Consider the following 27,842-nt stretch of genomic DNA (forward strand, 5'->3'; position numbering starts at 1 on the left):
ATGGTGGAACAGGTTCCTCGGGAGCGCACGTGCAGCTCGCTCCAGGCTGCCGCTCACGGTCTGTCTCCTGGGTGTGGCGGTGCCTTGCCAGTTCCCTGTCTGGACACTGGATAATTAGTCAATCCTGTACTGTTTGCATCTGTGCGAAGGTCTCTGTGTTAGAGCTTTAAAGTCACGGGGGATGGGAGTCATCAGGTAACAGACTGTTCGGCCAGCTGACCACGGAGGGCACAACACGGGCCTTCCTCCTCCTCTCACTGCGGCATTGAGCCCCTGCGGGTCAGGCCGGGGTCCCTCTCCGTCACTGCTGAATCAGTGTAATGAGGATGGAGCTTCCCTAATCCTGGCACAAATGTAGGCTCCTACGCCCTTTTAACTTAAGAGTCTAACTGACCCCAGGCATTTCCCAGATGGTGTGATAAATATACTTGATCTTCATCAAAATGGGGTCCCCTCAAAATATGAAGGGGGGCCTCAAATGCAGCCCCAGGATCTCCCCCCACTGTTGCCTATGATGACACAGGGAGTGAGTTAGGGCCCCATTCGTAGGGGCAGCCTAGCCTTTGAGAGCTGTATGTGACCCCAAACATGAATACGTGCCCATTTAGATCAGCTAATTGGTGCGATGTCACAGAAGAAACTAGGGCTTGTCACTTTCAGAGTTTTATCGGAGAGGCTCTCTCAGTGTCTGGGACCTACTCAGTAGACATCTCATTATACTGCAATCGTGCCAGCAACACTATGCTGACTCTCTTTAACTTCCTTCTCTGTACAAACCTATGCTGAGCTTTATACCCATTTCTGCTCTTTTTGAACTTACTCTACCAATATCAAAGACTAAAGGGATTTTTTTTCTAAAAAAACAAAAGAAATCAGGTTCAGGGTTAAGAAAGAGAAGCCACGTTATCAAACAGATTTGAGGGTTTAAAAGTTCAGGGAGTTGTATTTTTAGACCAGTACCATTTTCCCGACCTCTCCAGGATAGAAATAATACCCCAGATGACCCAGCCCCCAAAAGCTTAATCCAATGGAACAAGAGTTCAAGTATTTAAAGGAACATGTGAAGAGGCAGAATTACCATCTTCCCGCTCAAAAAGCTACTGACAGGGGTGTGATCTGATTTGAAGGGTTTATTTCTGGTAAATCAGCATTCTGTCAGGTTAACTCTTGTCCTCAGAAGCCTGTATCCACCACAGCCCTCCAAGTCCTAAAAAGGTAGTGAGGCCGGAAAATGCTTACCAGCTCAGAAAGGCAATGCTGAGCTTCTGTAGTGTGCGTCAGCCTCCATAAAAGTTGCACATTTGCAAACTCGCTAGAGTCACCTTATGAATCACTACCCTCATTTATGCTCAGCTAGCTCAGGGAACCACAATTCTGCTTGTATTCCAAATAATAATTTTACCCAGGGGAGAAGGCTGTTTGGATTGACTGTGGCAGTAGTTTTCAATATTGGTGTTTGTCAGCATGGAGCTTGGTGTTTTATACACTATTCCAAAATCTAATGGAATAATAAGAGGTCACAGAGACATTGTGAAAACACAGCTAACTTTTTTTTTTTCTGCCTTAGTGTAGAAATGTGAGCTCCCCTATTTATTTTGTTGTAGTTGCTGAATGCACCCATCACTTATTTTCCCCTGGAGGTATTTTTGTATGTATTTTTGTGTGTTTATCACAGGAGAAGCCTTGCCCCTGGTGTGTACAACCCACCGGGCAACAGGAAAACTTGGTGTGTACACTCTATGCTCTGCTCTATGGTTCAACAGAAAGTGTGGTGCTTCTCAGAGGTGTATATTAGCTACATTAGCTACATTTGGCATTCGCTGCGATGAAACAGGCTAGGAAATTTATATTGTCTGTAGCATGTCACTCACTCAATGTCAGGCCTGGTTTAGAGGCTCTCCTTCATGCTATGTTAAATATAACATACAGGAACAATCATCCATCATTTATCCATCAATAATCTATCCATCTGTCCACCTCATCTGTCCATCCATACATCATCCAACCAATAATTTTTTAATTCAAAATTTATTAAATGCTAGCCACTCTATGAGTTCCTGCCCTTGCAATTCAGTGAGGGGAACAAACCTCTATATATTAATTTTACCAAAATACTTAGACTTACTAGAGTAGAGCATTGAACGTGGTACAGTTGCAGGGAGGTGCTGCCAAGCTGTGCCTGGTGCAGCTGGTTGCCATAGCAATGGCCAGCAGAAACAGGTGGTGGGGAGGATATGAGGTGAGTCCCATGAGGTTTCTGGTACAGGGCTGAAGGCTCAGGAACGTGCCCCCGGCTGTGCTGGACACAGTCAAGTGCTGACTGACCAATAGTCAAACACACAGCCCTTCCCTCATCTGCTACAGCGGCTGAAGGGCACGGAAACAGGCAGTGGTCCTCTGATGGGGCCCCATGACAGTAAGAGAGGGAGGGCTTTAGGATTCAATTTACAGCCTGGATTTGGAAAATATACTGAACAGTTTCTTATGTAGGGTGTAGGAAAACACGTCTCTGCAAATGAGACCTGTGATTTGCCTCTGTTTTCTAACAAATGGGAGGAGGAGTATAGGAAAATCTTTCTTCTGGTGAGATTACAACCTAGTAGGAGCTTGTAAGTCAGTGTCTACACAAAGCACTTTGCATGTAGAGTCTGAGCCATGACTGTTCTTTGTAGATGTTGCCTATGACCAAGATAATGGCCAGAAATTTGGAGGAAGTAACAACAGACACAAGTATGGCTTTCCAGCATTGATCCCTATATTCCATACCCTTCCAACAGAATGAACAACTCTCTGTAGTCAATAGTATTGTGGCCTCAATAGTATTGTCTTTGGCCTTTAGCAAAGACCCACATTTCTCAGAAATTGTCACTATGGCACAGGACATGCCTCGCCCACTTACACTGACTTCTAGGAATTTCTGACCATACCAGTTGTACATCCAGGATTCAGTCTTAATTCCTATAGTTTAGGAATATTATTTCCTTCATTCATCCTTTCAAACACGATTTTTTAGCACCTACTTCGCATCAGGCAGGTGCTCAGCTCTATTACTGCCGTAATCTGAATACCTGCTGACTTCACACAGACCTGCCCACCACAACATATGCTTCCAGACAAATGTTCGGGCTTTGCCGAGTGATTTTTAACCTCAGGAAGAAAATCTCCAAGTTAAAGTAAAATTGTAACGTCATTTGCAAAAGGAAGAATTTCCTTCCAGCATACTCAAAATGATTTTCCGAATGCAACCAATGGGGCACACAATGTAGCCTATTGATCAAAGCATAGGGAAGAGACCTGATCCCTCCAGAATACCCGGCAATATTAACAAAACTGTGTGATCAAATCAACCAGCACACACAGGCTGCCCACGGGGGCGGCCTTCATTGTCTGTGTCAACTCAGGGGTCACTACTGCTTTCAAGGCTGGGAGAGAGCTTTTAAGGGAACTTCCAGACTTGGCTGATGACTGGCAGCTGGAACAACTGATTAGGCACGGCAGAGGAACATATTGGAAATTCTTATTGCTTTTGTGATTAAGAGATGGTGGACTCCCCAAGGAAATAAAAGCTTGGCCTTGAGATGAATATGTGAGCCCTGCCTTCAGCAGAGGACCAGGAACCCGCCTCCCTGCTGCTTTGGGCTTTCTCTCTCTTTGGGGCCTGGCTTACTGCAGTCCCACACCCCATCTCCGGTAGAGGGAGGTGGAGGTGACTTAGTTGGGCTTTGTAATTTTAACAAAGCAGCATCTGTGGATCTACATGGTTCTCAGATGCCATCTCACTGGCTACTGGACTAGGACATTCTAGGCTGGCACCTTTAACTAGCTCGGGTTAATTCAGATTAATAAGTAGCTTTCTCTTTGTCCAAATGAAAACTATTAATCTATATTTCTAATGGGTAAGCACAGGGCACCGTTGGGGTTACGTCAGCTGTGATGTATGCACAGTGTGAACAGAGGGAGACAAGGAAGGTTAGTAGCATCCCCAAATAATGACGACTTGTCCCAGGCCCATCACCAGAGCAAGGGAAAGCCTCCAGAGGCATTGCTTGGTGACTGTATTTTTATCATTTTAGAGGGCAGGGATGAAGACCTGCCTTGTCAGACTAAGGTATATGAAAAACAGCCAATATGCACCCCTGTTCAAAACTATGACAGCAGCTAGAGCCCTGCCTCTCAAACTTTACTGTGCAAACAAATCAACGAGGTAAATATAGATTCTGAGTCCCAGGTCTTGGGGGCAGAGGGTGCTGAGATTCTGAACTTTAAACAAACTACCAAAGTCCCTGGTGATGCTGAGGCTTCTGGTCTGGAAACCTCACTTTGAGTAGTAGGTGCTGGACCACACTTCAGCTGCGTTTCATCTTCCTGCTGTCCCATACCTCAGAATTAATAACTAAGATTTACTGAGTACTTATTTATGTCAAGTACTTCATAAACATTTCTCCAGCTGACTGATGAGGAACTTGAGGCCCAATCTGCTTCCTGGTTAAGTTACCTGGCCTAGGTCACATGGTCGTTAAATAGTGGAGCTGGAATTCCAATCCAAGAAGCCTGATTTCAGGTCACATGACCCTAACCGCCAGCCTATATTGCCTCTCATTCAAGTAAAGGCACAAGAGTGTTGGTACTGTATGGGAAGCCCTGAACACTGTTTGCAAAGGCCTCCTGGAGTCAATAGGCACTCCTCCCCCACCGCACACAATGCACACAAGTGGCCAGAACCATCAAACTGCAGATTAGAATGCAAAAAGGATATTCCCATTTCAGGTTCTGCCCATCCTAAAAGCAACTCAGCATTGATGAGAGAAATTTTACAGCTCTGAAAATTAATTCAGGCAAGAAATTAACTGAATTATTTGGTTTGGAAAACAAACAGCTGGTAGAAAATGTGCTTTTTTTTCCAAATAAAGATTTCAGATGCTTGTCAGAGACATATTGATCCACTGGTGGGAAAAGAAGGCAGGCAGGGAGGGGTTATTCACAAGCAATCAGTTATACACACCCTTTACCACATGCAATTACCCTGTTCTGGGCCAAAAGGCCACCACCTGCCAGCAATGCACCAAGAAGAGGTTTACTGTGTAGATTTGCAGCCATTGAGCTGCTTTGTGAATCTGCATCTGGAGCCACTCCGGCTGCTGAACAGCTATGGCGTTGCTCCCTCTTGTCAGGCTTGTTCTTACAGGAAAGAGGGAACCAATCTTATCCATGGCCCAGGAATTCACTTGTGAGTGCCAGAGTAATGCTGGGATCCTGACAAGTGACATTAATTGCTTGGAGGCTAGTACATGGGAAGAGGTACAAGCTCACCATTCAGCTCTTGAACATTATTTCCAGGGTCAAGGCACAGAGGGGTAAACTAATCAATGAAATCAGGGTAAACTGGCTTTCACAGAGATACTAAAAAGAATGAGAAGACCCATGTAAATAGGGAGCTCAGTCTTGTCTCTTTCTCCCTAGAGGAGAATTTGGACCTGGGAAGGGTTTAGGGAACAGTTGAACTGCAGTGAAAGTTTTGACTAGGCTGGCTTCAGCAGAAACTGGGCACTCTGTAGAGACAGTGTCAGGGTGGTTATTCACAGAAAGGAGTGCACACAAGGTGAGTCAGGTGGACCTGGATTGGAATTTTAGCCTTAGCAATCACTAGCAATGTTGTCCTGGGCAAGTCACTTAACCTAAGTCTCGGTTTCTTCATCTTAAGGAAGGATATTACCCACAGGATTATAAGGAAGATTACAGAATGTGTAGAAAACACTTAGCATAGTGCCTGAACTGTGGTTAAGTGCTCAATAAACCACTGTTGCTGTTATTTGGCTATTTATATTATTATAATTATTACCATTCTTAATAGGATTAGGGAAAGACAAAGGCATATGTTGCTCCAAAATGGTAAATTGCCAAAAAAGTATGGTTTTCTGATCTAAACTACAGATGGGAGAATGCATATAAATATAAACTGTAAACTAGAGTTATTTTAAAATGCAGAGGGGTTTATACATTATACTCAATAAGCTTTTTATTGTTCAATTTTTTATATGAGTTGCTATAAAGTGTTCAGGGCCTGCGAAAGAATCCTCATCAGGCTAAAATGTACTTTATTTTGCACAAGTTATACACACCTTTGAGTTACAACCCATAATACATTTCAGTTTAAAAGATAACAAGTCATTTTCATGCATGACTACACTTCGTTAAGGAGCGAAAATGGGCTGTTACTAAAATGTCAACACAATTGTCCCTCTTGAAGCTTAGTTTATCTTGAAGTATTTTTACATTTTCAGCACTTCTTTTTGTTTGTTTCTCTAAGAGCATAAAGTTCCAGCCTTGATTGATTTTCAGAATTAAGAAAGACTGAAGAAAGACTTCCCTTCAGGCATTCTGAAGAAAATGACCAAGATTGAAGGTGACAAGAGTTTTGGGTCCTAATAGTGAAAATGTAGGTCCCAACACCTGCAGTTCTTTGCATTTCACCTTGGAGCAATTTAATTGTGCTGTCCTTCAATGGAGAATGCTCTCTCGACCTAAATTCACAAACCAGAATGAGTTTTCTAGCAAGGTAACCCCCCACCCCGCCCCATCAGGGTCACTTAAAAGGCTGCATTTGACATTGAGTTTGACTGCAGAACGGGAGAGATGCCTCAGCTAATCTTTGCTTTGTTACCTATGAGTAGAACGAGCTAGTTTTTCCTTTTCTTTCCTCCTAATGTCTGGGCATTTTGCCCCTCCCCCTCCCTCCCTATCAGGAAGGCCGTCATTCCACATTCCACCTGTATTAGGAAAAAGTAGCTTCTTAAGGGTCTGCACAGTCATCTCTCTAATCTTTCCCTGCTCCTTGCGGCATGAATAATTTTAATACTGCCAGTCCCTAAAAATCTATTCTTTCTGCTTGTCTTTTTTTTTCTCCCCACGTTGCAGTGTAGAGTATCATTATCCAGCAGCCCTTATAAGAGGATAATGAAACAATCCCTTCTCAACTGGATCGGGTGGCTGTCAGACTAAAATGACACCACCCGTACATCCTTGACATGCTACCCCAAGCTAATTGATGGCAAACAATGGCAACTGTCTCCCGTGCATGTAGACAAAGAAAACATACTCATGTCACCTGATGGGAGAGCTACCTGGCAACGGATAAACAAATGTGTTAGGGAGACATTCTATTAAGGTAAGCGAGGGCACAACTCTGAAGAACATGCCTATTAACTTTGAGCTTAAGAGTGCTGCTGTTCACTGGGGAACAGAAATAAATAAGCTAAAATGAGAATTTATTGATGTCTGGACAGTTACATGAATATTCAGGTTCTCTCACAAATAAATATTCTCCCATGAGCTCCAAACTTCTGTGTAGGCTACCCAATTACATTTCCACTTCATGCAGCTTGGATTTATAGCCAGGGAAGAAGTTATTAGGGTTTGGAAGAGGATACACGCTTACACGCCTTTTTGGAATACACTGCGATACAACTAGCAGATAATGGCTGATGTCATCCACATAAATGCCAATGGTTACCATCAAACATTCTGAAATACCAAGTGTAATTAACTGCAGGTTAGCAAAAGCTCCTGAAACATCTGCATTTCAGACAAAGACATTTTATCACAAGGAGAATGGCATCACCTGGCAGCTTTTTCAACTTCTCTGGGAGCAACATTTCATGCAGCTCTCTGGATCTTTCCAGACAACGCATGGCAAATCTAACCTCAAACCTCAGTCCTTATCTTTCCTCCCTCCTCCTCCCGACCTACCTACTCATCCTCAAAGAGGTCATTACACAGAAAGTCAGTAAAATAATGTGAACAAGCCAAAGATTCAGGCTACCCTGTAGGAAATCCATCATTTCCTCCTGTTCTCTGTCATATCAAGCCCCATTTGGGGCAGAGTAGGAAGGCAAAAAGAACAAAGATGAAGCAGCCATGGCCAACTACTTCTGGAAGCTCTTATAGGAAGGCTCCTCATCTCTTGCTTTGGAAATAGAGTTCGACTTGGCCACAAAAAACAGTTTTAGTAAAAAATACTGGGTTCTCTAATGCCTCATTATTCACCCCTTAACTATCTCCTACCTGTACCATGTAGACCACGAAAGATGTGTCCTCCCTTACAGAGTCTGCTGGGACAATCCCATCCCTCTGCCTTCACATGACTTTCGAAAACACTTCACTGTGAAGGTTCCTTGGAAACAGATTTTTAGCACAGACAGCCAATCCAATTTTTGATGCAGTATTATTCCAGCCAAAATCAAGGGCTGAACTTTCAACTCTGTTTGAACTCTCTCAGGGGAACCTCTCCTTCTCCTAGATCTGCAAAATGGAGTAACAGCAGCCCTTCTGCGCGGGAATTACGGTACAGTGAGGAAGCAAAGTCTTCAATTATCACCCTCCTCCAGGCAAAACTGCATAGGATCAAGTTGGCTTTGTTGTGACTCCAGAGAACCTCTTTTCCTCCTTTTTTCACACTCTGACCACACTCTTCCATTTTGCCTTCAGGCACTTAGTGCTACTTCCTACTTTACTCTCAAGATAGATGCCCATAAATTACTCAATGCTATAATGAATTTATGCTCAGATACAGCCTTTTTAAAGCAATTTTTATTTAAAGGCTCTTCTCTGCCTGTGGAATGGAGGCATCAGTATTCAGTTATACTAATTTCAAACCACCTTGTTGCTGGTAGAAAATGTATTTTGAGGAAGCAAGCATCATCCCTGTTAGAATGTAACCAAATGGGTCCCTAGAGTTCAGTATTTCAATTTTTGGCTTTACTCCTGGGAATTAATTTATATGTCTACGAAAGACTTAGATTTTGGAAAGCATAATCCTTGATATTCAAATGTTTGAGATACTTCTACTTTTAGGAAAAACTTGGGGCAGAATAAAACCAGGACTCTCCCTGTGATCTCTCTGTCAGCCTTTGGTTCATCGTAACTAGAACTGAGCCCTTCCTGTCCTCTGGCAACCTCTTCCCAAAGAGGAGCCACAATACTCATGACTTACCCTCCCACCATGGTCCATGCTGCCTCTGTCTTCTTGCAATCTGATGACTTTAACCGGTAATTCTTCCATTGTAGAGCCACTACTTTTGGGGTTCTACAGAATGCTGCAGGGAGGACTAGGAGTGTTGGGCAGTATAAATGGTCCAAATCCTTTCAATGGCACCAGCTCTGCTGTTATCTGTTTTAAATATTGGGCCTTATAAAATCTCTGAAAATTCATGGGCTAAAAGATTACTAAAGCATTTGCCAAATATCAAACATCATGGAGATCAACAAAACCCGTATGTATCTCACAATCCTAAACTTATAATACATTCTCCTCTTTAATTCATTCTAATTAATTCACTTTACAGCTGCCTTGATGTCACTCAGTCATTTTGATGAATGTCCCAGATGCAAGTATAAAGCAGGGGTTGGCAAACCTTTCTTGTAAAAGGCCAGATAGTAAAGATTTTATGCTTTGCAGGCAAGAGGCGATGTCTACATTCTTGAAACACGTGTTTTCACCTAAAGGCTAGTAACCTTTTCTACATTTTTACATTTTAAAATCTCAAAACCAGCCTTAGTTCTCAGGCCACAAAAAAGCAGGAGGTAGGCCAGATTTGAGCTCTGGGCTGTAGTTTGCTGATCCTTGGTGTAATAAATTGTTGCAAGTTAACTACTAAAAACTCTCATGAAAAGATGAGGAAACCATTTTTGAAATGTGGAAACTAAATTTGAGGTAAGAAAATATTCAAGAACAGTTTTCTAGACACCTTGGAGTATATTTTGAGATAAACAGCATGGCCTGGGAGAGTCTTTTTACAAAATGACATCAAGGGACCAAGGCAACGCCAAAACAATGACTATGTAAAATCGCGTTGGTCGAGGCCATCAGTCCAATTTCTTCTTTGCTCCACCTGCCTCACCTTCACAAATTCACTGTTCATTAATTCATCTTTCAAGCAGGCACACTGGCACTCTGTATGACCGTCTAAGCTCACCTCTACTGTGCATGGCAATAGGAAAAAAAGAAGTCTAATTTACAGACCTAAAAATGGGTCTTACAATATGGAAGTTCCAAGTCCTCACCTTGATTTGAATTCTTCTTGGAAGGAAATGTTTATCTCAGGACATCTATTACTGAACCCCCAAAAGTAGCACTCAGTATAAAAGGAACGGGTCCTATTCCCTGTCATAGACATCAGCTTGGTTCACAAGTAATTCTTTAAGCTTTTAAGGAAAGATGAAGGAAGAAAAGGAAGGCACATGGGTTGAGTATCTCCCAGTTGCCAGAGAGTGCACTGAATTCCCGTGCTATCTCATTTAATTCTCACAACAGTGCTATGGAGTCAGTATTATTACCACTATTTTATAGAAAAGGAAAAGTAACTTCCCCAAACTGAACATCTAGGAAGTAGAGAGCCAGGACTGGAGTTTAAATCTAGCTCCATGTTCTTTCTCTGAGGTCTCTAAACCCCAGTCTGTGGCCTATTAGGAACCAGGCTGCAGAGCTCTGCCACCCACCCACAAAACCCCCGTACATGGAAAAATCGTCTCCCATGAAACCGGTCCCAGGTGCCAAAAAGGTTGGGAACCACTGTCTTTCTGCCATAGCACACACATTTCTAAAAAACAAAAACAAAACAAAATAAAAAACACAAGTGGGCTTGAAAACCCATACCCTAGTAACCATCAAAACACAATTTTGACTGTGCGAGCTTGGGAGCACTGCCACCCAAGTGATGGGTTACTTATCCCAGTGCGTTTTTCGTTAGAGACCTACGGTAGATTTCTTTAATTAAAAAATGTCATGTGAACTACTGGCAAAATGCTGCAAAACAAAATGTAAAGAAATATATTTTAGTTTTCTTCATTTCTACTGAATGATGCTGATTAAATTCCCAATTTGTTTAGGTTTACATTTCTTCTCATTTCCAGAAAGAAAAAATAAATGAGGGTTGTGGGTGATTTGTGACACCTGTTCCCTATCTGCTTCATAAAACTTTAACATGTATTTTTCTAGTATTTACATAAAAGCAACAATAATTACAACTAATAGATGTTGAACACTTACTATGTTTTAAGAACTCTTTATGTCATTGAATTCAGCAATTGATCTCAGTAAGACGAAAATCTGAGTTAGAGGAAGGAGTATTAATAACATTTACACTTATAAATGTTACATTTGAGTGTAGACTGGCTACACAGATGATCAGAAGAACTGTACAAAACAGGGTTAGTAATATAATTTAAGAAAAAAAATACAATATACTGTCCATCTTTACCTTTTGTATAGATATAACCCCAAACTTCCTTAGTGCTTTCCTAACACAAAGTCTTCTGGGGCAGTTGATGCATTGCATTTTTAATGAAATACATCCATTTCTCAGAAATGCTCGATAAGCATCCCTGTGAACCAGCTTAGGAGTAAACTCCTATGCACATTGATGAGAATTTTTCTCTTTTTCTTTTGAACACTGAAGAGTTCACTTTTTGCAGCTGCCCATTCCCAGAAGGTGGGAATAAGAACTTCTCTGCACCCCCAGGGAAAAGGTTCCAGTGAAGTGTATAAGCCCCTGACATCTTAGGGTGTTGTTAGGTGTTAAGAGAAACTCCAGGGTAAAACTCAACTTTGAAATCCAGAGCCCGTGGACAGTCAGAGCAGGAGCAGACATGAGCAGCTAAATCCCCTACGAGAGAATAGGGCTGGGGTTCCAGGAGCAAGCTCTGGGCACAACCAGAAACAGGGGGTCCTGGAAGTTAGGCAAAAGCAGCCTTGAAACCTAGGTGGGAAGCCTGAGACTCCAGGGAGGCAGCTGTAACTTCCGATGAATCAATGCTTGCTGTTAAGGCGGAACCAGGGATGGCTCCAGTCATGGCCAGGGCACCTGAGCGGGGCAGATCAGTCTCTGACAATACTGAGGAAAACACTATAAAAGCCAGTTTTCTGAGACAGTGCTGCTGGTTGCAGGGAATGAATAAGATTCCACAATGCTCCCTTTATTCAGTGCCTGCAATATCCTCTCTTATTACTGTGAGATATGACAAGCAATCTCCAAGTTAATTCATTAATGTCCTTCGATTTAGAGTCTTTTGCCATTCTCAACATTTATTTTTAGTGCTCACACAAATGTAAAAGAGGAACTTTCACTATGACTACAAACACCTTGAAAATGTCCAGTTTCTTTTTCTTTATTCTTCACTTGAAAGAGACATAACTACTTCTTTCTTTCTTTCCTTGGAAGGTAAATTCAGTTGAAGCAGAAAGTCAGAACTCTGGACTCAGAAGTTTGACCTATAACCTCCTAACTACAAAAAGTATTAGCTTCTCATTCCAGAAATTCTATCCTGAATTCTCTGTCTTGCCATCCGTCTGTCCCTTAAGATGTACTTGGAGTACATCTTAAAGTAGACCCAAACTTCTATTTTCATATCCCATTTGAGTGCTGGGAAAATAATATTAAATGAGGAAAAGGAGAAATAATAGCATAAAGATAACCAATACTTTTCCCAATAGGAATAAAGCTACAATTGCCCAGCCTCATTACTCCCACTCCTCCTCAGTGAGGTGTGGAATTGTTTTTGCTCATCCACAAAAATATTTTTACAGCAAAAACTTGTGCATATTATAAAACTGAGTAATTCAGCTTAATCTTGCGTAAAAACTAACATGAATACAAGGGAATAAGTGGATATGGAAAATTAAAGCACTAAATTAAGCAAGCTTGCAAACATATAAAGCCATTAACATTAGCCACATACATGCAAATGTGCCCCGTGCTGGCTGGGAATCAGAATTTTAATTTTTTTTAGATGAGTGGTTATAAGATCTCACTCTTAATCAAAATAGAAGCAGTGCCACTATAACACTGGTGTGGGGTGGCAAAATATCTGCCTACAGGCTTTCTGTAGCGACAAACAGAAATACACACTACAGCACAAGTCTTAGTCTACCAACGCCCTGGCCAAAATTCAGATCACATTTTGCCAGAAGTTATATTCCCACATTTTATCACCCAGAGCAATGGTTTTCAAAGTGTGGTCCCTGGACCAGCAGCACCTGGTATCACCTGGGAACTTGTTAGAAACACCTGGCAGAAATGAAAATTCTTGGGACTTACTCAGACCTATCGAATCAGAAAATCAGGGAGGAAGAGTTGGGGAGAGAGACGACCAGGAAACTGTATTTTTACAAGCCTTCCAGGTGATTTGATGCCCGCTAAAGGATTGGCTCAGGAAGAGGGAGGGCTCAGGTAACAGGTTAAAGGTATCAGTGCCTACAACAGAGAAGTATGAGGCTTGCTCTTACCCTCACTGAGTCTCTAATCCAACTTGGTGGATAAACCACAGATGCAAGAAATGTTACAAAAACAATATAAGATTTTGACAGCAATTCAAGGCAACATTAGAAGAGATGTCACAAAGAGGTTATTGCCAAATGTTTCTCTTTAAGTCCCTTTTGTACCCTGAATCTCCATCTTCTTCTGTCCACTACCCATTTCCAAGTTGTTCTGTTGCTTTTTCAACTTCATGAATTCCAAGCAAAGCAGTGCTTTTGAAGTTAATGCAAGTAAAAACTATGCATTTTATAATGCTCTTTTAAAAGACTTTTATATAGATCATGTTGTTTAATCTTCACAACTCCCCTATAAAGTTTAACCTACTGGGAAATTTGTGTGTCAATTTAGAACTCTCTAATAAAGTCTCTAAATTAACAACCACTTTTTGAGAACAGACTACATAAGGCACTTTTATAGAAAATTATTTCTAACACTTACAACTCTGCAAGCTGTCCCACGGCAGCAAATATACTCAACATAAGAATGTAGAAAAATGCATTAAAACATATACCATAAAAGTACATTGAAACGAAACATTAACTATTTCAAGAAATACGTTAAATCCTGTATAGATTTAATATGGTGCTATTTATTACAAAAAATAATGATATTGTGAGGAAGAAGACCTCACCTCTCAGTAATGAGGGTGGAGCAAAGGAAATGACAACATATTACTTCAAAAATTCCTGCTCTAGAAAAAAGTCTTTTATTTTCCTTCTACATTTCCATATCTGAACAAAACACCTATCTTTTTCCTGAAAAATCTAAGGTTACATTCTAAATTTGGAAAATTCAACAGGACTTGTAAGCCCGAAACATACAATCATTTTACAATCCAGTAGAAGTGGTACCGATAAAACCCCCTTATTCGTGCAGATTCCTTTTGTTACAATTGCTTTAGCTCTTCCCTGATGGATGGTTTCTGTGGGACTCAAATCTCTCAACCACGATGGCCTTCGTGATGTCTTCATGGCTTAGGTCATTTGCTAAAGTCATGTTTTACTGACTCCATAGCACAGCTCTGGTTTGGAGGGAGCCATAATTTTTGTGATCACCCATAGGACAGATCATCTTCCACAGAGCGATCTTTATTAGCAAATGGACCCCCTGCCAAGACCAGGCACTGGTCCAGGCCTTCCATGGTGTTGCAGACTGCCTCACTAAATTGCAGGCTTACAGGCTCCACCAGTTCATCATAGGAGCAAACCAGAAGATCTATACAAGTACTAAGGCATGAAAGTGGCATTCACACCTCAATCTACTGGCTATGAAACAGTTTCTCTCAGATTATCTAATAAATCACCTAAATTTACAGGCTGCTCTGCACTGTTGTCTATCTGGGGCATAGACCCTCTGAAGAAAAGGGCAGAAAACTTAAGCGAACCATCCTTGAGGCTTGCTCATCGCTGCCCGGCCTTCCCATTAGAGCACAACACTGCTCTTAGGTTAGCTCAGGAGCAGGCCTGGGGAGCCCTGGGATTTCCAGAATAGTAGACAAGTAAACACCTCAATTTAAAATCATCTTCAGTGTGGCCTCAAGTGATATTTGGCTGCTTTAACCTGGGATGCTATTTTCTTCCACAGAAATATAAGTCTTTTTGGGCAATCCTTTCCAATCAAGCTCTGTTTTATCAACCTGAGAAATTTGTTTCAATAAAGGAAGCCAACATTTCAGGAGACTTGCAAGATAAGATCTGTATGTGTCACAACTGCCATCTTCCCTCTTCACCTTAATGCTGTGCAAACTATCCTTCTCTTGGAATCGTACAAATCATCATCTAGTAGCCATTAAAATTTTCCATTGCAAAACCGTGACTTCTTCAGACCACGCGTCCTTCATCGTCCTGCCTTCTGAAAGATCGTGGTGTTTAATGCCAACTTTAACTGCTTCCTATCCTACGCCCATACATACTCAACAGGTTTCCATCAAAATGTTTTTTGTGATAAATTAACGTACTAGCACTTAAAGGCAAAGTGCTTGACAATCATTAAACAAATATTTTCTTGATATTGTATAATAGAAGGTAAAGGGAATAACTCCAAGTACTTTTGCCATTTAGCCAAGTCTTAATCTTTGTCAAATTGCCTTAACACTTCAGATTTTACATGTACCTAATTGATGAAGTTTCCTTTTGCACCTTTGGCATTTTTTACAGTTTGGCGTCTTTCCACAGATCTACAGGGCAGGCTTGCAGCTGGTGTGAACATGCACACTCGACAACTGCATTTCTAGAACTTTTAATGGAAGGCTTATCATTTTTGTTTTGTCATTTTTCCTCCTGTCTGGTTCTGCCTCTGGGTTTGTTGCCTACCCAGCAAAACAAAAGGCATAATTAATTTTTTAAAAAAGGCAGGAACTTAGAAAGTAAAATAGGACCTAAGGGAAGGAGGGATAAGGAAAGAAGCAGGGAGGATAAACTTTGACGGTTATAAGCTACCTGGAGAAGAAAAATTCCAGGAACAAAGCTGAGCGAGATGGCCTTCTGCCTGTTTCAAGTGTTGTCAGAGTCACAGAAAATGGGGTCCAACCTGAAGACGGTTCACTGATGGCTGTGGCAACTCAGCCTTCCTCACCTGTTATGGCGGTTCACCCACCACAGCTGGAGATTCAAATCCAAGAGCTCAAAATCTTTTTGGGGAACAAATATACAAAAGTGTCTTAAACAAAAAGTGGGTATCTATTGGGAATGACAAAACCATTCAAAGTTTAAAATTCTAAAATTTTAAAAACACTACCAGACGTACAAACACACACACCAAAATGAATGTGACAATTTGGAACATGAGCAATATGCTCATGCCGTATGCCACATACGGCAAAGGTGCTAATGTTTTCCATAGATACAAGTATCATTGCTTCGCAAATCAATTTCCAAGAGGTTTAAACAAGCAAGACTAACCCATCGCTAGAAACTATTTATATAGGGTGCTGGGCCATTTCCCAATCATTTCTAGTTACTGATGTGAAAATTTTCTCAGAGACCTGGGGCTTCTTTTTAAAAGACAAAGATGACAATGACTATTCCATTAAGAAATCCACATGCAGCGTGCTACCTGCTTGAGGGGGAACCCTTTCCTTTGAGTCTAAATCAAGTTAGTAAATTTAAGGTATGGGATAGGGTGGGGTGCACAGAAGTTCAGAACTAAAAGAGCTAATGTACTTTTTTACTTTGTTTCTTTATGAGAAAGAACAGTCTGTTACCAAACCCAGCTAGGGAATCAGAAGGAGTGGAGACAGATTTGCAGCCCATTGATAAAGCAAAATACAGATGATCTTAGGAGAATTTTTGTTCATGTGAGCATTCCCTTTAACCAGGGTTAAAGGTCTAAAGAAGGGTAGCTGTGGCTGGCTCTGCCCTGGCTGTCTTTACCTGGATAGAGGTCAGGCCCAGGCCCAGGGGAGCATCCCACAGTCCCCTCTGCAGCAGCATCTCTCGGGGAAGTGGCCGGCTGCAGAGGCTGCACAGTGAGGCAATCCGTGAGCAGGTCTGGATGGAGCTCTGTGCTGGAACGCAACTAAGAGAAGGAGAGAACAGAAGAGATATCGATAAGGTAAGCTGGTCCTTGGCATACTTTCCTGAAAATGCATCATGCCCTGAGGTTTGATACAATTCAACCCTCAAAAATTTATCAAGCAGCAAGTATGGGCAAGGCACAGAGCGTTAATAAAAGGGTCAGTTCGTCAATCCTAGTAACACCTGGCAGGTGCTTTAGGAAAATATGGCTAGAGGCGGATTGGACTTCAGTGCTTGATATTTCCACCTCTGGGAACTCAACTTCCTATTATATTTCCTTTTATTTGCTCTGTATCTTATCAGAACTTGTAGTGATAACAAAAACAAACTCAAGTGGATTTAGTCTATGTTTGAAAGTGCTTTTAAAATACAGATACACTGTCATGAAAATATCTCAGAGATAATTAAGAAATGTCCATTGAGATTTGACTCCTATAGATTTTACATGAAAGGAAAATACTCTAGTTAAATTTTAAAATATTATGGAGCATGATTAGAAGAAAAGCCAATATCATTAACAGGAACAAAAACCCAGCAGTAAGTTACATGAAAATAAAACAATTCAGATCTTCATTTGCCACATATAATAAAATAAATTCTTTACATATTGAGCTACGTGTAAAAAATCAAGCCATAAAAACGTTAGAATAAAGTGTACATGAAAGGTTATCTCCTCTCTTTATAAGAATTTTGTGAGTGTAATTCAACAGAGAAAAAAATCACAGAAGATTTAGTGACATAAAACCTTGCGCTTCTACAAAAACATAATACCTTAAAAACAATATAGAGATACATTTGTTACAAACATTACAAAGTGTTATCATCTTCGGTATTTAAAGAGGGTATGACTTTTATAAAGACAATACTAAACCTTTAGATTCAGGGCTAGAGTATACTTACACATTCAACAAATATTTAGTGAGTGTCACACACTCCTCTAGACCCTAGAAATACTGACTGCCTTTATGGAACTTACCCTCTAGGTGGGGAAGCAGATGATGAACAATAAAACATATACAACATCAGATGGAGATAAATGCTATAGAGAAAAGTAATGGAGAGAAGGGAGACAGTGAGTAAGGAATGAGGGGTGGCAACTTTAGACAGGGGGTCAGGGAAAGCCTCCTGGAGATGACATTTGTAAAAAGCCTTGGAAGAAGTGAGGAATGGGCCCTGCAGACCTGTGGGGGAAGAACCTGCTGCCCTGCTGTGTGCCTGGGTGACATGAAGAGCAGCAAGGCTGGGGCACAGTGAGCCTGGGGCCTGGGGAAGAGACACCGAGGACGAAACCAGAGATGTCAGGGGAGTGGGGAGGAGAGGCTGGATAAAGCCTTGACGTGAACAGAAACTGTTAAAAAGGAGAAAGAGAAATGGTAATAACCATGAAAAATGTTCAGCATACTTGCAAAGAAGTGCAATGTTAAAACTATTTTTTACACTTATCAAATTATCCGAAGCTTTAAAAAAGAAGTAGTAGTAGATATAATGAAGGAGGCAATCTTAAACACTGTTGGTACGAGCATATGTTGGTACAAATGTTCTAGATGTTACCTGGGTATATATTTTCAAGATCCATCATTGAAATATTTTGATTCTAGAACCTGTCTTAAGGAAATAGCCAGAAATGTTAAGGAAGATTTATACCTAGACACACACACACACACACACACACACACACGAGGATATATAGTATTATTTATAGGAATACCAAATCAGGAAATGTTATTTAAATGTCTGAAATGTCCACACTTAGAGCTAACAACTGATCTCACATCACTTTGATGGAATATTATGCAACCATTAAAATGATATTCATAAACACAAAATTATATACATAAAATGACAATAATTACATAAAAACACATACACAAAATATCAGTAAGTAATATAATCCAGTATTAAAACTTATTTTTGTTCTCAGTAGCAATATTATAAATTTATTTCCTTCACTTTTTTTATCCTTTCCTTTGCTTTCTGAATTTTCTACCTTCCAATGATGTACTAGAGTTGGCTTATACTAATCTGAGAGTGCCAGTTGTGTGCTTCTTCTCCAGACTTTCTATGTAATGATGTCTGATAGCTTGAAACTGGTTATGATGAAAATATTTACACAATGGAAACTGGAAAATGCTACAAACTGGGGCTTTTTCATCTGGAGAGCTGGTTGTTAAAAATTCCCAGTGCATTATTGACAATGACTATGACCACATTCTGATCAGAGAGAAACATACACAGTCACACACACACAGAGAGACACTATCAGTAAGTTACTATTTAAAGAATAGTATTTCCTGGATCTCAAAAGCTTCATAAAGAGACAAATATGTGTCCAGGTCTTAGTCCAAGAATACACACCAAGGGAAGGAGCATGTAACACATGTAGCAAATGAGACATACTTTCATTATAATTTCCTCAGCTTTGGCACACTGGCATTGACCAAGACGGTCTGCCTTAATGTCTAACCCTCTCAGGGCCTTCGGAAGGTGTGTTTGTTATTTTGGTACTAACCTAATACATGCTGCATAGGAAAAACTGGAAAAAAAATCAAGGCTTAGAATGAGTTCTGGTGATCACTTCTAATTTATCTTCCATCATTAAAATATGATCTGGGGTCCACATGTTCTGCTAAGGGCAGACATGAATGCTTCTCTGCTTTCTATTACCACCTACTCTAGGGTTTTATAGTTATTGGTACCAATGAGGTATTTCCAAGAAATTTCACGGCCACGGTTACTCCTGACGTCAAAGGCAAACAATTCTTCCTTAGGCTTTAATAAGTATTCATGTTTTCCAAGAGTGTGATTCCATATGACTTTGTGGTGAGAGTTAATTTGGTTTTCTCTGCGATTAGACATGGTTCTAGAAAGTACTTCTTAAATTGGACAAGCCTAAATTTTGACCTTATGCAAAATTTCCAAAGGAGGCCCATATGCACAGAAATGTAGTCACGATATGTTAAGTTTAGTACCCCTCCCAGATCATTAGACCAGGAAAAGGCCTTCCAGATCATTTAAGGTTGTTAAACATTTTGCAGTATCGAAATTATCTAATGGGTGAGGCAGGATGTGCAAGAAGAATCTTCTGGGAGGAGTGTCTTTCAATAGAATACAGTTTTATATTTGCAATAAGAGGCCCAACTATTCACATAAAACAATTAAATAATGCATATTTTAACATCTTCTTAGCTGCTAGGGAGACATAAAGAAGAGAGAGGGAAATTTTTTCATGGTGGGAGGGGTCTCTAACTGTGGTTCTCAAACCTGGGCATGCACCTGCAGGGCTCCACCCCAGGACTGCCGGTTCAGTAGGTCTGCGGTGCACTTCTAAGTCCCCAGGTGGTAATGATGCTGTTGGTCTGGGGATGCCACACTTTCAGAATCACTGGCCTCTAAGAATTTTGACGAGAACTAAGATTTTTCTGATTATGGAAAGAGGAAAGGAATTGTGGAAACAGGGAATTATAAAAACCTAGTATTCTTTAATGTCGGAACTGAAATCTTACCATCTTATCTTCTTTGATTAGCTGTTGCTAATAAAAATCTTTCTGAACAGAGATTTTAGGCCTTTAATTAGTAGGTATTAGGAAAGGCCACTCGGAGGAGACCATAAGGACAAATGCTAGGAATGCTTGCAGGTCGTTAGACTTGGAAATACTGGGAAAGTAAATTCAAACCCATGTAGGGGTGAATGTGTCATGTTTTGTATCTTTTCATCATAAAATACCTTGTAAGAAGCCTCCCTGGGACATCTGGACCTTAAAAGTGTAGTGTCATCTCCTGTGGCACTAATTAAATACTAATGGGTTATCACAGAGAAGATTCTTAAATTCCCTATATACACCTCCGACTGTCTCTCTTCAGATCTTATAATAATAGATGGCAAATGAGGATCGCTTCTTAAAAACAATTTGGACATGCATTTTCTTTTGGAAGGATAAAACTGGTTTAAAAAAGTCAATCTAGTTTAATACCTGCCCTTAGGGGACAGCAAAGGACTTGTCCTTCATGAAATCTTCACTGCTCTTTGTAGAAAGAAGTGGAATTTGGATCCACTGATCATTAATTCATCTGTTTTAAAGGACAGCTGTGTTGCGTGGTGCAGGGACCTTTGCTCATGCTGTGGTCTATGTGAACGGTGCCCTGCAATCACTCAGCTGAGCTGCCCTCACCACACCATTCGCTCCAGAGCAGCACCGCCCTGCTTTCTCCTCCGCATCCATCCACTGAACACAGTTCTTGGGCCTCAACTATGTGCCAGGCGCTGTTCTAGGGGCGTGAGATACAACAGCCATCAAAACAACGATTCCCTCAGAGGCCTTTACAGTCTAGAGAGGGGAGACAATAAACAATAATAAACTAAAATAAATAAATTGTAGTGAAGGTGGAAAGTGCAATGGAAAAAAGAAAACAAAGAGAACGGTAAGTGAGATTGGGAGTGAGAGGGAGAACTGTGGCCTCCTTGAGAAGACCTATTTAAGCAAAGACTCGAAGGAGTTAGAGAACTTAGCTAAGTGAATATCCAGGGGAAGAAAGTTCCAGAAGGAGGGAACTACAAGGAGGCCAGCGTGGCTCAAGTGGAATAATGTGGGGAGAGAAGTGGGAAATGAAGTCTGTGGGTGGAGTGGGGACAGGGCCAGGTCACACAGGACTGTATAGCCCTCAATAAGGACTTTGGCTTTTAGTCTTAGTGCATTGGGAAACCCTTGCAGGGTCTCTACCCTTGGCTTCCTGGGAGACTCATCTCATCCCCTGTTTATATCCACAGTCTCATAGGCACATTGTCTCCCCTTCTTTGAGAGCCCATATGATCAGTGAGGTATGGCTACTGTGGTGGTTGATTCATGTGCCAACTTGCCTAGGCTTTAGTACCCAGCTATTCAAACTAGGTGCTGCTGTGAAGGAATTCTGTAGATGGGGTTCACATCCACAGGCAGTTGACTTTAAATATAGGAGATCATCCCTACAACTTGGGTGGGCCTCATGCAATCAGTGAAAGGCCTTAAGAGCAAAAAAACTAAGGTTTCACTAAAAAAGCAGAAATTTTGCCTCTGGGCTGCAGCAACAGTTCCTGCCCGAGCGTTTCTAGCCTGCCAGCCTGCCCCACACATTTCTGACTTGCCAGCCCCCACAATCCTGTAAGCCAATTTCTTGAAATCAACCTCTCTCTCTCTCTCTCTCTCTCTCTCCACACACACACACACACACACACACACACATATTACAAATATGTACATCTCCTACTGGTTCTGTTTTCTGGGGAACCCTGACTGATACAGATACTATTACAACGTACTTTAAAACCACTACCATATGACGATCTGTTTTGGGTCAAGAAGGAAAGAGCATCCCACAGATGAGTCCCACGGAAAAGGGCTGGATGTGTGCAATGAACATGACACACTGCTAGAGACTGCATTTCAACTCAGTAAATACACACCGAATCCCTACAATGTGCTCGGTACTGTGTGCCCCGCAACAACTCTATGAGGTCCATACTACTGTGATTTCCATGGTGGAGATGAGAACGTTATTAATAGAATTACACAGCTAGTAAATGTCAGACTCGGATTCAGGTGTGTTAGAATCCAAAGTCAGGCTCTTAGGCTTTACATTATACTGGCTCAAGAAATAATTCTCCTCCAACTTTCTTGTTCCCCCCACCATACCACACTGACAGGCTCATATACTTTCCCTTCCTCTGATCACCAGGAGCCTATCATTCAGATCTTGGTCTAGGAAGGAAAGAACAAAGGGCAGCCAGGTTCTCTGGAAAGGTCCCCAGCACCCCTTGTCACCACCGTGTGTATTCTGACACCACGCCCGTTAGGGAAAACAGTCTTTGTTGGAGTAGAGATTGAAGTAGTGAAACAGAACAGACCACTGCTGCTTGGTTTTACTGTACCTTCCCCTGCAGGTTTGTCACCTGGCTTGGTCCTGGCCCAGTAACTTGAGTGTCTGAATAAAGCATGGCACTCATCATCCCTTATCTCCTGTATCCTAAACACAGGCCCAGTGGTCGCAGGGCACCATCTCTGTTCCCTCGACGATCAGCCCTGGTTCTCAGGACGGGAACACTGTAGAGTTGACGTTTTGACCCTGAGATGAGATGATCTTGACCCAGTCCATGAGGATCGGGCTGATTGCCTCTCAAGCTTTTAAAACCCCTCAGCACCCTAGCAGCATTGTGGTATATCATTTAGTCACTAACTGCCAACTGGATTTGTAAGAATGAGCCACAATTCTTTATCGGAGGAAGTTACAATCTCTACTGGTGTGTGAAAATATCTAAAATATACAATGTGGTCATCTCTTAATTTGCCCTCCTAATGGAGAATCTCAAAAACACAGATAATAGTAAATGTGGTGGAGAGACTATCGATGCCCTGCCCAGCTCCCCTCTGACCCCTCTGATTAGTAATGTGCCACCCCCACCCCCAGCTTTGGTGTGCCCATCCCCCAGCTTCTGTGTACTTCAGAGCCAACAGCTAGTTAGCACCCCGCCCCCCCAAACACACACATGTCAATGACTAAACAGTGCTCCTTTGCCGTGAAGTGGGACAAACTCTGAGGTGTTTAAGTTTTGCTCCAGAGCTTCCTGTGGGATCGGGTTGAGGCTGAGGCCACCTATCCACCCCTGGGATTTCTCTTTACTAAGCCACGTGCACCTGAATCCTTGGCTCACAGGGGGCTTGTGGAGCACCTGACTTGGTAAACACTCCACACTCAGTTTAATTTGGTTCAGGAAAGCTGAGAACCAATCAGAAATCAGAAGCACTTACAAGGACGCTTGAATGCACATTCATTCATTTCTCCTCTGTACCCACTCTGCCCACACACCAGGGGTAAGGTAATCAGATGTTTAATGAAAGTGGGGTGTTCTGGACCATTATGGATAATACTAAAAAGCTAACTGTGGAGACTAAATTAAAAATAAAACCCTAATTGACAAGAACAATCAGCATTCAAAGGAGCTGCAGATGTCACGGTGTCCAAACCTCTGTCTGAGTCTGACTTTCCTGACAGCGACCCCAGTATGTGGCTCTTCCAGACTCTGTGGCTTGATACCCTATAGGAAGGGGCAACTTTCTACTGTGGCCATGAACTTCAGTTTCAGACAGTTCCGATTGTCAGAAAGTTTTTGTATATTGAATCCTGACTTAGCTGTCAGCTGTTAGGACTGCCTGCATCCTTCTATCCGTAAACCTGCAGTAAGGCTCACGGACAGATATGAGACAGCTCCGAGTCTCAGAAACCAATCTGTGAGTCTTTGAGTGTTCATGATTCTGATCTTCAATGAACCATTTTAGGGCTTAATTTCTCAGCCTATCCAGGTGGAAGTAAACAAATTGGCTCCTCAGGTTCTGTACACTCCCCCATTATGAAAATTTGTTCCAAATGAGAGTTTTTCAACCTTCACAGTGAAAACACCCATCAAGTTTGACAAGGTTTCCTGCATGCAGAAATGTGAGCTGCTTCCCTAACAATGCAGGGATTTTTCCTAATATATAAAAACAAGGCAAGACACCATCCATTGTGATTTGTATTTGGGTTTTTTTTTTTTTTTTCCAGACTATTCTGTTAATGTTTATAAGCTCTCAAAACAGGTGATGGAAATTCTACTCCCGTCATTTTCTCATTTCAGATATGATTAAATAATTGCCCAAGATTAAGTGAGTCAAGTGGAAATAATCAGAAAAGGGAAAAAGGCCCAGATTCTTCAATTTTCATTTCCATTCCATTGAATTCCAGGAGCAAAGGCATTCTGTTAGTCTGAAGGGAGACCTACTTCCAAAGAAAAAGAGGCACAATCAAAGGCCTTTTGTTTTCCCTTCTCCAGTGAGCAGAGTCCACCCGGGCCCTGCATGTTTGTGATCACCATATAGCGGTTCCTCCGTTCTCCAGAATCAAATGCCACCAAAGTTGAAGAAACTCAGAAGAAACTCAGCCAGAAGGCAAGACAGGGAGGAGTTTTCCCCACAAGGTTAAGGTTTATTACCAGAATGTTCTCATCAAGTGCTCTACGACACTTCAAGCAATGCGGATCTCAGGGAATTAGCTCATTGCCAAAAGGCTTAGAAACAATTACAATGAATTAACCTATTATATTAATTACAATTAATTTTCAGTTAAATCTAAGAATTCCGTTTCTAGGGGATTCCTTAGCACTGACATTTAGGAAGTGGCTTTGGCATATCATAGGTAATTAATTTCCTACAATCTGCTATCAATTTGTTTCCTTTGGGAATGACCAATTTGCAAAGAGGGAAAGAAATGAGAGTGAAGACAGAAAAATAGCACTGGAAGAAATCTCTTTGGGAACATGAGTGTGCAACTAGGCACCCTGAGCTTCTGTATAGGGGATATCTATTTGGTTTACAGCGATGCCAAAGGCCCAGTGTTTTTATCTATAGCCGATTAATGAACATTCTAAGATATTAGAATGGGTATACATGCTGGGGTATATCTCAGTAAGATATAATTAAAAAATGCCAGGATAGACATAACAAAACTAATGGTTATTTAGCCAAAACTGACGACAGAGGGGAACTATTCACAGAAACATAGAATTTCAGAGTGCAAAGGAACTAAGGTCCAAAAATCTTGTCCACCAACTCTATAGCGGAGCTATCCAACTGAAATTCCCACCATGCTGGGGAGGTTCTGCACTGTACCACTTGGTAGTCACTAGCCACACATGGTTAACCAGCACTTCAAATGCGGCTAGTACAACTGAGGAAGCAAACTTTTAATTTTATTTAATTGTAATTCATTTAAATTTATAGTATTGAACTTCATAGCACTACTGCACACCATGGTGGCAATTCAGCCTTTGTCTAAATCCTGCTGATGACAGGGAACACACTTCCTTACCACCCAGTGCTCTCCATTGCTAAATAGGTCCAATCATTAGAAAAGTTTTGCCTCAAGTTGAACTATAATCTGCCAACTATAAATCTACCCGCGGGGGTTTATTCCTCCTCTCCTCCCCCAGACCACACAGTGTACTTTTATACTTCTTTTAATATTTGAGAAGCTTCAAAATGCTGTAGTGTTGTAGAATTTCACCCCTGGAATGAGCCATGGTTTAGCTTCTTTGTCAGCCCTCCTTCAGCACATTTTTTTCAGGCTGAACATCTTGAGTTTTTTCTAGATAAGAGGATACTTAAGTAGGAAGAGCTTGGGCCTTTTAGTCTGACAAACTGTAGTGCAACTCCTGTGTGATACTGGGCATGTATGTTCACTTTCCTAAGTATAGGGTTCCTTCCTGCAAAATAAGGATAATATCATTTAGCTATCTTGGCTGCTTTGAGAACTAAATCAGATAAGATACAGAAAGCACCTAATACCATGCTGGGCACACAAAAGTCACTTACTAAAATGTCAGTCCCTGCTTTCCCACGTAGCACACTATTCCATTCACCACCTCCGTTACTCTTAACATTGGATCTCAATGGCTTACGTGTAAATGATATCCACATACTAATATAGTGGAGTGAATCAGCTATCTGATCAGGACAGAGTACAACAGAACAAACAGATCTCTTGGTCTAGACTTTCCACTTCTATTAATACAGCCCAAAGTGGTCAATAGCTTTTTAAAATCCATGTTTATTCATTAATTCATTTATTAATTGAGCACATATTTACTGCTTCCTTACCAAGTGCCCAAAACTATGCTAGGCCCAGGAGAGAAAGTAGTGCCTAAGAAAACCGAGTTCCCTATCGTCACAGAGTTTGTAGTGAGGCACAAATAAAATTCATCATCAAGTAAAATCCCTGAATGTTTTTTTCATATGTGATGCTCTTTATTTCTGATGGCACTTTGTATTGGGAAGCTAACTTCCTAAAGCTCCATTGCTGTTTGGTGGTGTAGAACCTCTTGTTGGTTGCATGTAATATAAGTCAACTACTCAGCTGGCCACCACGTGCTCCGTTCAGTGCCATCTGCAAACTTGATAAAAATATCCTCTGGCACTCACTATGATGGTAAATCTCTGCTCAAGAGTGAGTTATTTGTGAAAAACAGCCTCTGCTCTATGAACAACACTAAGCCATTAATAACCACTTAAATAATAGCTCATCTATGATATGGATCATAAAACATAATAATGTGGGCTTGGGATCCAGACTACCTGGATTTGAATTTTTGTATCCTTACTTATGAAGTGTTAGACTACTGCTAAAGAGGTGTTTAACATCGCATTAGCCTAGTTCTCTTTGTATGATGTAGATAATAATGGCACTTAATTTATAAGGCTATTGTTAAGGATAACATGAGATAACAAAGCCTTTCACCAATACATGGTATATAATCAATGTTAAATACATGTTAACTGCTATTTCTATGATTTTATTTCATTAACATTCAGTGTGGAAGCATGGTTACGCTCCATAACACGAACTCTTCTTTTCTTTTGTCTACCATCCATTTTTGGGATATTTACTCTCTCTCTCTCTCTCTCTCTCTACATATATATATATATCAACTTCTTCTTTTTGTATACCATAGTGTGGCAATATAACACAGGAAAAAGAATGGAGACTTTGGGGTCAATAGATACAAGTTCAAATCTCAGCTCTGCTATCTACTACTGTATGGCTTTTGGTAAGATCTTTAACCTCTTAAAGCTTCAGAACCTTCCCATACAATGGGGTGATAACACTAACTCTGTCAGGTTGTTACAGGTTTGCATGAGGTAACCTAAGGACAATGGCTAGTGTTACATATGATTTTTTTTTACTCAAGAAGAAGAGGCTATTATGATTCTTAAAAGTGATACCTGCATCAATAATTACTCAGTTAGCCTCAGAATCAGAGCCCAGGGGCCAAACAGTGTCCTAATCAAGACATGAGTGCAGTTTTCTAGAATTAATGTTACCCTGGAATTATTCTATCTCCAGAGAATGTAGCTCGTGTATAGCCTCTTGGAAGAGACAGAAATATATTATACACCAAACCAACAATGAAACATTTCAGAACATTCTGGGGATGCTAATACTTGATCTAGATGTCCTA

General features: G+C 41.2%; 1 protein-coding gene across 1 annotated transcript in view; it reads right to left on the bottom strand.

Annotated features, from left to right (window-relative positions):
• Positions 1-27,842, bottom strand: part of GLIS3 (GLIS family zinc finger 3) — a 433,080-nt gene that overhangs the window by 48,910 nt on the left and 356,328 nt on the right. The window contains exon 7 of the mRNA XM_069474177.1: positions 16,682-16,826. Coding sequence (XP_069330278.1) covers positions 16,682-16,826 — 145 coding nt within the window. The remainder of the gene's footprint in view (positions 1-16,681; positions 16,827-27,842) is intronic.

This window comes from Eulemur rufifrons, chromosome 7, assembly GCF_041146395.1.
Source record: "Eulemur rufifrons isolate Redbay chromosome 7, OSU_ERuf_1, whole genome shotgun sequence".
In the NCBI taxonomy this organism is placed as follows: domain Eukaryota; kingdom Metazoa; phylum Chordata; class Mammalia; order Primates; family Lemuridae; genus Eulemur; species Eulemur rufifrons.